Source organism: Capricornis sumatraensis, chromosome 15 (assembly GCF_032405125.1).
Source record: "Capricornis sumatraensis isolate serow.1 chromosome 15, serow.2, whole genome shotgun sequence".
NCBI lineage: Eukaryota > Metazoa > Chordata > Mammalia > Artiodactyla > Bovidae > Capricornis > Capricornis sumatraensis.
Window position 1 is genome coordinate 14198058 of NC_091083.1, and position 9897 is coordinate 14207954.

Sequence of the window (9897 nt, forward strand, 5' to 3'; positions counted from 1 at the left end):
ATTATATTTTTCACCAAATACATCAAAGGATCATAACATGTGACTGTATACAGGTTTTATCTTATTCTTTTTAATTGCTTTATTTAGCCATAATGCTATTTAGAGATCTGTAGATTTATTACCTAACTAATTTGCCTAGGATCACACTCCCATTATTTTGTTTAACCACGTGGCACACTGCATTTTGCACACTGATTAATTTCCATTGTCTCCAAAAGACAAATTTTTGCCTCCCTTTTTACAATCCCTGTTTCATACTGGAATAAGAGATCACATATCACAGTGCATTAGATTATGGCCTCAATCATGTTCTCATCCTAGGGAGTCCTGTTTCTATGGTATCAATACTTCCAAATCCTCATTCTCATCAAGTGAGCTAGAAAAAAGTCAAATGCTCCTCCATTCATCCAAGCAGTAGTTCTTGCTCTTCAACTATGTGCATATTTGTACTTTAGGGCTCTTCACCCAGAGAGGGGAAAAAATTTTGGTTTTCCCCTACAAAATATATGTCTCCTTAGATATCAGATAAGTATCACCCTTTCCAATCAGATCTACAATTGTTTACAATTGTCTCACATCCATACATGACTACTGGAAAAACCATAGCCTTGACTAGATGGACCTTTGTTGGGAAAGCAATGTCTCTGCTTTTTAATACGCCGTCTAGGTTGGTCATGGAGAAGGCAATGGCAACCCACTCCAGTACTCTCGCCTGGAAAATCCCAAGGACAGAGGAGCCCGAGCGACTTCACTTTCACTTCCATGCATTGGAGAAGAAAATGGCAACCCACTCCAGCGCTCTTGCCTGGAGAATCCCAGGAACTGCAGAGCCTGGTGGGCTGCCGTCTACGGGTTCGCATAGAGTCGGACACGACTGAAGCGACTTAGCAGCAGGTTGGTCATAACTTTTCTTCCAAGAAGTAAGCGTCTTTTAATTTCATGGCTGCAGTCACCATCTGCAGTGATTCTGGAGCCCAAGAAAATAAAGTCTCTCACTGTTTCCATTGCTTCCCCATCAATTTGCCAAGCGGTGATGGAACCGGATGCCATGATCTTACTTTTCTGAATGTTGAGTTTTAATCCAACTTTTTCACTCTCCTCTTTCACTTTCATCAAGAGGCTCTTCAGTTCCTCTTAGCTTTCTGCCATAAGGGTGGTGTCATCTGCATCTCTGAGGTTTCTGATAGTTCTCCGAGTTAAGCAGAAACAGGCACAAAGGAGGCATCGGCGCCCCCGACCACCTCGCACACGCTCCACTCAGAAGAGCCGAAGACGGGTGAAGAGTTCACGCACCTCAGAGAGCGCGATGCCGGGGTCTCGCGGGACCTCAGCGTTCCGGAGGGTTCAGGTCTGCAGACCTCTCGCGGGAGCTGAGCGCCGGTGCGGAAGGGTCGGGCTGCCTCCCGGCTCCGCCCTCGCCTTCCCGTCCGCGGGCCAGGTTCGCGCAGGCGCGCGCGGTGGCAGCGGCAGTGGCGGAGGCGGCGGCTACTTTGCGCGTCGCGCTGGCGGCGGCGGCGGTATGGGGCTGAGCCGAGTGCGGGCGGTCTTTTTCGACCTGGACAACACGCTCATCGACACGGCCGGCGCGAGTCGGAAGGGCATGTTGGAGGTAACGTCCTGTCTCCTGCTTCCCTTCGGCGAGCTCCGCGCCCCGCGCGCTCGCCCGTCGGGCCCCTGGCACTGCCCCGGTCTGCCCCTTGCGCGTCGGGGCCCCTCACCCCGGAGGCCGCGTGTGCCGGCTGCCCCGCGCGGAGGGCGAGGGCGTCTGCGAGCGGACGGCGCTCGCGGCGCGCGGGCTCCCGGAAGGGTGTCGCTGAACTGCCACGAGGGCAGGGTTGCCGCCGCGCCGAGCGGCTGCCGCGCGCGGGGCGCCTGGCTTCCTGTCGGGGCGGGTTTGGAGCTGCCGGGACGCGCGCGCACCCAGCGCTCCCGGCCTGGCCGCGGGAGTGTGGGCCCCCGGCGCTGTGTGCGCTGGACCTTGGAGCCTGAGCGCTTCACTCAGGTGTCCCGGCGGTGAGTGTGACCCTCAGCACGTTTACTTTCACGAGGTCTTGCTCAGAAGGGGCACCCTCCGCTTCCCGTACCGACTGATGCTCTTTCAGCCTTTTCCCGTTCCTTTCAAGACCCGAAGCCACCCTTGCTTGCGTTTGTCTGCATTCAGCTTTAAGGGAAAGAAACGAAGGATTACCATATCTGAAAAGCCCACTTTCGGAACCTGATCCTTCCAACCCTTCGTGCCCCGCCCACTTCATGCTTTGTTAGTTAAGTTGTGTCTCCCTGGATCTTCAGCCTCTTCGTCCTCTTTCTTGGTGCATTGCACTCCTGGTGCGTTTTCGGATCTGTCCAATACTCTTGTCTATTATTATTATTTTTTAATAAAGATGTCTTTATTTAACATTCTCTTATTCTCCATAAGAGTGTAATCAGTCTTTAATCATATTGGCTCCACAGTTTGCTCTGAGATCTGGGGCAGATAATTCAATGCAGAGCCTGAGTTTCTCATCTGTGTTATAGTACAACACTAGGGCCAACTTCAAAAGACTACTTTTGGGAATTAATTGAGTTAATGTGTATAATAGTTTAGCAGAGTGATTCTCCAAAATATACATTGGAAAAATGTTAACAATTTTTTATACAGTTTTTGCAAAAAAGAAAGCAAAGATATGTCCATTTTTTTAAGTAAAAAAAAAGCAATCATTAGGCACCTCCTAAATTGATAGAATCTTGGACATTTTAAGTCTATTTTAATAACTTTACTGAGGCATTACACAGTATTGACTGACCTTTCCATCTTCACACCTTTGATCGTGACCTCAGGAGCACCAACCCCTCATATATTGCCTCCGGTATCTCCCTGCAGACTGTACATACTTACCTGTGTGTTCTCGGCAGGCCAAGTCCAATGTGTTGTAATTAAATCAATGTTTTAGTCCAATTCTTGCTATAGGCCAAGAGTGTAGGCTTTAAAAATCAGGCAGTTGAGGGAATTCCCTGGCAACCTAGTGGTTAGGACTCTGTGCTTTCAGCCAAGGGTAGGGGCCCAATCCCTGGGCGGGGATCTAGGATCCCACAATCCATATGGCTTGTCCAAAAAATAAATATAAATAAATACATAAAATGAGACAGTTGAGTTTGAATCACAGTTTTCCTCCATACCTAGCTGAAAGCACCCAAACAAGTTATTTAATCCCTCTAACCCTCAGATCTCTCAGTAGTGATATTTTGAGTAGTGGTATTAGTTCTCAGAAACCCCATCTGCTAGGTTTAATGTAATGTTTGAGAAGTACATAGAGGCCAGTGTTCCAGAATTGTACTGCTGTCCACTCCGTCTCTAAGTCTGTGCCCTCCTGCATATCCCCGATGCCCTTGTCTTAGTTAAAGCTGGACTTGTTGCTTGTCTAGACTGTTGCTGTGATCTTGATTCCAGGCTTACTGTGTCCGCTTCATCCTCCACATTCCTACCACAGAGAAATTTTAAAAACAAAAGTCAGATTGTATTTCTCCTTGGTCTTTACACCCTCCCTTATACCAGCTCTGTATTTTCATATGTCTTTTAATGTTCTTGTCAAAGGATACTAGAGTTAATTTTTGCAGCTCAGATGCCCACAACTAAATAGTGAATTTCCTTTTTTAGGGGGGAGCAGGGCAGCTCACTGTGAGGCTTGTAAGATCTTAGTTCCCTGACCAGGAATTGGACACTTGCCCCTTGCATTGGAAACTCACTTTCTTAACCATTGGACTGCCAGGGAAGTCCCAGTAGTGAGCTTCTAAAGAGGAGACAAACTGTCATATTTATCTTGTTTGACACATGGTAAATGTTGAATGAATGTTGAATGGATATATAAAAGTTCATTTTTCCAGACTTGTTTCTCTTTCTCTTTCCTTTGTAAACATCCTGTGAAATGCTATTAACTGTACAAGGATTAACTATACAAGGATCCAGGATCGCTTTATCCCATAAGAATACAACAGCCACAGATGTTGGCCTAGTTAAAAGTAACATACCAGCTTTCTGAGTCACTCTGAATGACTTATGAAAGGAGGAAGGGGGAAAAGTCCAGCCATTGCCTTGGGCTTGAGGAGAAGGAATCATGTACTGACTATGTGTTTGTGTGTTAGTCACTCAGTTCTGTCTGACTCTTTGCGACCCATAAACTGTAGCCCACTAGGCTCCTCTGTCCATGGGATTCTCCAGGCAAGAATACCAAAGTGAGTTGCCATTCCCTTCTCCAGGGGATGACTCAGGAATGGAACCTTGGTCTCCTGCATTACGGGTGAGTTCTTTACTGTCTGAGCCGCCAGCGAAGCCCATACTGACTAAATATCAGCTCTAATATTTTTTCTTTTTCCAAGCTCTTTTTAAAATTTTTTATACAGGTTTTAAAGGTTACTTTCCATTTACAGTTATTACAGAATATTGGCTATCAGCTTTATTACTGTTTTTTTTTTAGTCATCCGGGAAAGCTACTTTTTTTCCACCCACTTCAGGCGTCTATTTCAGTGTCACCACTCAAGCAGAAATCCATGGACAGAGGAACCTGAAGAGCCTTGCAGTCCATGGGGTTGCAAAAGAGTCAGATTCAACTTAGCGGCTAAGCAACAACTCGAGCGGAAGCCTCCAGAAAACTGAGGTTTCTCAGAGAACAAAGCAAAAAGTATTCCTGCATTTTTGAGTTTACTTTCCAATGGGGATGACAGTGAACATAATAAATGTGCTTTTATTTACAAATGTGTTAGGTGGAGGGGAGAAAGAATTGCCGTTTCAAAATAGGTTGGTGAGGTTAGGCCCACATGGAGTACATGATATTTGAACAAAGTCTTGAACTAAAAATAACAGGAAAACTGGTTGACTTGGTTAGTCTGTATGCAGCCATCATGTTTTGTGAATATGTATTTGTAAGTTTTATATAGAATTCAGCCACTTCATATCATAATCGTATGTGTTATATGGCTCCCACACTAGGCCTCAAAAAAAGTCTTTTTAAATCATATCTAAACATGAGTACTCCCTGGAGTGAGAAATGGCAACCCACTCCAGTATTCTTGCCTAGAGAATCCCATGGACAGAGGAGCCTGGCAGGCTGTAGGGTTGCAAGGAGTCAGGCACAACTGAAGCAACTTAACGCACACATTAGTTCTGACGGTGGTAACTTTAATTCTGGGTCTGGAAGGCAGGAGGTAGGGCAGTGTTTCCTTTCTATATGTGTTAACCCTAAATAGAGTCTGGAAGGAGATGGAGTTTGAGTTTATGTTGCTCTCCTGTCTCTCCCTTCATCGGGCCTGTAGGTGTCTAGTGGCCTCATTCTCCGCAGAACCCTCCTCAGGCCTGCCCAAGATGCCCTTACACGAGATTGTAGGCCCTTACACAAGATGTCGTCATGCCTCCAAATCAGAGATCTTTTTTCTCCATCTCCGTCGAGTTCAATTAAACCTTCCCTTTTCTCAGTGCAGATGTTTGGTGAGTTTGCACCAATAATGTGGACTAATTCACTTTAGATGTTATTTCTGTTTAATAATAATATGTAAATGACTGATAAACTTTTTCCCCCAAAGATGTTAATACTGTTTAAATACTACTGGTTATTCCAGATGAATATGTAATTAGTCATTGTGGCAAAGTTAAACCAGGGAATGTAATGGGAAGCAGCTTTGAAACTTGGGATGCATATGCCATGCCTCTGCAAGAATCTCCCTTTAAGGTGAGCTAATTGGCTTTTTCATATTCCAGAAATGTATTTAACGAATTGCCAATTACAGTTTACAGGAAACTGAATCTTTATTGGGAGCTCTCACCCAATGAACAATGAGCCGGTTCCTGTTGAATCAGGAGTACTGTGGAGTCCTCGAGGCCTGTGTCCTTTTATTGTATAGCAGCAGCGTTGCTGGGTGGATTGGTTCATTGAAATTTGACTTTATAAAGCAAAACATTTCAGTGCTTTTGCCTTTACCTAAAATTCTTAGGGTTGGTATGTTTTCACTGGACTAGTAAGGCTTTTCTTAGCTATTACAGGAAGAAGGGGTCTATTCAGCTCTTTCCCCTTTTCAGCAGGTGAACTGAGTGTCTGGCATGAATAGCAGATCATTTATTCCCTGTAGAGTTTAGGGAACACTTGTTTGACTGCTTTGCTTCAACAACAGGAAGATTTTAGCCCCAACCATGTGTATTGCGCTCATCCTCAAAGATCTAGAAGTGCCGCGGCTGAACAACTTTCCCCGGAAGTCCCCAGTACAGAGACTTCAAGTAATTGAATTATTTACACTCCCAAGTGCAAGTAGTTCACTTGGCACTTAGGAAGCACTGCAGGGGATGGCGGAGTCAGACGGGAAAGGGGAAGAATCTAACACAGACCCTTCCGAGGAGCAGGTGACAGTGCGCACGGCTTGGGACTCTAGGAGACACGTGCAGACATATGCCACTCTCCCTCCGAAGGGCCAAGGAAGCTGTGATATCTACCCACCAGTGTCTGCTTTTTACTGGTTGAGACCTACTCCTCGGGCTGTCCTCTGGCTCCAGCCCGTGTGCCTGTGTGGAGGCATGCGGCTCTTGGGCCAAGAAGCCCAGGTCCTTGCGGAGGAGGCCAGTGGCGCCAGTGGCAGTGAGGTGTGCCTGGGCGTTTGGCAGCACCGCTCCAGCCTCACCTGGCACCCTCCGTCACGCGGTCTCCACCGCGGCTGAACTCAGCTTCCAGCTTGCCCGGCTCACAAAAGCCCACGTACTGGGTCTTTGTGCTGTTCCTTCTTTCTAGAATGCTCTTCTCCTCCTCCTGTCCCCACCTTTGGGCTTGGGAATGCCTTGGTTTAAATGTTTCTTCCTCTGCCCTCTTTACCCAACAGCCCTGGGGTCGCCTCTTACCATTTAGTTCGTTTTTCATGTGACACTCAGGGCACTCAACCCAGCGTTTGTGATGATTATTGTCCTCATCGGATAATGTGAGAACAAGGGGCCCAGTCTCCAGCGCTGAATACATAGTACGAAGGTACACATGTGGCCTGTGGAGGTAGGCAAGTACGGGCTTCAGTCTCAGCTGGGGCAAGTTCTTTATCGGTTCTAAACTTTCTTTCTCTCATCTCAAGAAGGAAGCTCTCCCCCCCACCCCCCAAAAAAAAGAAGGAAAGAAGGAAGCTCCCTCGGGGAGTTGTAGAAGAGATTAGAAATAGCATATGTGAGCTTTGAGCATAATGCTTGCCACATCAGAGTCAGAAAATGTTAGCAAACAGGCCACATGGTAAGAACCTCGTATGATGAAAAGCCAAAGTAAAGAGCTGTGGGATCCTAAGAGGGATTGTGTTAAAGGATTCAGAACCAGTGTGACAAAGAGGGAGACTCAGAACTACTTGAAGTTTTTTATCTGGAAAAGTAAGCTCGGAAGAACCACTGTCATTAGACTGCTGAAATCACAGAACATGCTTAATTCCATGGGAACTACACACACACGTTTTTAAAAGTACAGAATTGGGTCCCCTATTATATGGTGGTTAGTTAAACTAGGCCTTCAAAAGATAAAATAGAGATAGATGAAGAGAGGTTAGGTGAAGTAGCCTTATATCTGGGAAAAGTCTAAATATTGGTTGTTAGAAATTTTATATATTTTACTAAATATAAGCTCAGTTTTATTTTCATGTCTTCATGAGCAGAATAAAAGGTGACAGACTTAAGCTGACAAATGAGGGATTTTTGTAGCTGTATGTAAAGAATCTCCTTAGAAGAAGTCGGGGGTGGGGAGGGAGTGTGTGTGTGTGTGTGTGTGTGTGTGTGTGTGTGTGTGTTTGTGTGAGAATGTGAATGAATTGTCTGGAAATGTTGAGAAATCTTCACTGTGGTGTTTTGTTTGTTTGTTTGTTTGTGTCTTGAACTTTTGATAGCTCACTTTTGGCTGTGTGGGTCTTCGTTGCTGTGAGCGGGCTTTCTCTAGGTGTGGAGAGTGGGGGCTACTCTCTAGGTGTGGTACATGGGCTTCTCATTGCGGAGCACGGGCTCTAGAGCGCACGGGCTTCCAGAGCTGTGGTGTACATGGGCCTTGTTGCCCCACGGCATGTAGGATCTTAGTTTCTGGACCAGGGATTAAACCCATGTCCCCTGCGTTGACAGGCAGATTCTTAACCGCTGGACCACCAGGGAAGTCCCATGGTGCTCTTTTCCCACCAGAAATGATGTGGCAGTAGAGAATCCCAAGTTAGGAGTGGAGTTAGAGTCTGTCTTTGCTCTTGGTTTATAGGCTCACAGCTTCTGAGGACTTGGGTATTGAAGACATGAAGTGTGTTGATGGAGTTATTTTCCTTTATTTAGGTGATAAAGCTCTTACAATCAAAATACCATTACAAAGAAGAGGCTGAAATCATCTGCAACAAAGTTCAAGTTAAACTCAGCAAGGAATGCTTTCATCCTTCTAATACGTGCATTACTGACCTCAGGACTTCACACTGGGAAGAAGCAATCCAGGAAACCAAAGGCGGTGCAGCCAATAGGAAATTAGCTGAAGAATGTTATTTCCTGTGGAAATCTACACGTTTACAGCACATGACGCTGGCCGAAGAGGTCAAAGCCATGCTCACTGAACTTCGGAAGGAGGTCCGCCTTCTCTTACTGACAAATGGAGAACGGCAGACCCAGCGGGAGAAGATTGAGGCTTGTGCCTGTCAGTCCTATTTTGACGCTATTGTTGTGGGTGGAGAGCAGAAGGAGGAGAAACCGGCCCCTTCCATATTTTATTACTCTTGTGACCTCCTCGGGGTACAGCCTGGGGACTGTGTGATGGTTGGTGACACGCTGGAAACCGATATACAAGGAGGCCTCAATGCAGGGCTGAAGGCAACAGTCTGGATAAATAAAAATGGGATGGTGCCCCTGAAGTCATCCCCCACACCACATTATATCGTCTCTTCTGTGCTAGAGTTACCTGCCCTCTTACACAGCATAGACTGCAAAGTCAGTGTGTCCACTTAAAGCACAGAAAGCGGTATACTCATGAATTTTAGGGTCAAATTACAGGGTTCCAGCTAAGAAAAGATAAGGCATTCTCTATGCTGTGACCCAGTTCTAAGGATAATTACAGCTGTCATGTAATGGCCAACCAACCATTGACTGGTATTTATATCTGAAAATCCAGAGTACATTAATACAAGTTACTTTTAGCAGTGTCATCCAGGAAACTTTGAAGAAGTATATTTGTTAATCTGTGGCTTGAGATTAAAAAAAAAATTTATTTTATTAATCTGTTAGCATCTTGGATCTCTGAAGATACCAAGGAAGATGATTTGTTCATGGAAGCACAAGTACAGATTTTATGCTTTGGCTTAAAAATAGATTTAAAAAAAAAAGCTATTCTGAAACATATATAATAGAGATCTATTAGAGCAGTTGGATCTGGTTGATATGAAGTAAGTACCAAGTTACATGCTAATCAAAGCATTTCATAGTGAAATTATTTTCATATTTTTCTGTTTTAAAAACATGCACCATATTTTTGCCTACTTTGAATGTATACTTCTCTTATGAATCTAATTTTTCTGCCTTACCTTTTTGTGGGGGGAGGGGATAGTTTTCCTATGGTGTGTATGTGACCAATAAATTCTTCCAGTAAAAAAGCTGTTAAACTCAAAACACAGTGCTCCTTTTCCGTAACATTTTCCCATCTTTCTCGAGTGAGTGTATAGGTTCCTGTTAGTCTTTGCCTCTTAGGGAAGTACTTGTACTGTCTTTTCCCAGGAACGCGGCAGGGTTGAGGGGCCGGTCAGTCTGTCTGTGCGGGAGTGCAGGCCACGTGGCCCCAGGTTGGTCTTCTGTGAACACATCAGAGGGGGTCGCCTTGGTGCGTCCTAATCATGCTGTGCCTCATCTGGTGTCTCCAGACAGGATAGTTTCCCATATGGTGAAAACTGATGGAAGGTTAGATTGTA

General features: G+C 45.5%; 1 protein-coding gene across 1 annotated transcript; it reads left to right on the forward strand.

The window, feature by feature from the left end:
* The first annotated feature begins 1519 nt into the window (after window positions 1-1519).
* NANP (N-acetylneuraminic acid phosphatase) lies at window positions 1520-9555 on the forward strand. Its single transcript, XM_068987612.1, has 2 exons — window positions 1520-1609; window positions 8288-9555. The coding sequence occupies exons 1-2, from the start codon at window positions 1520-1522 to the stop codon at window positions 8942-8944; spliced, it is 747 nt and encodes a 248-aa protein (XP_068843713.1). The 3' UTR covers window positions 8945-9555.
* Window positions 9556-9897: the final 342 nt, after the last annotated feature.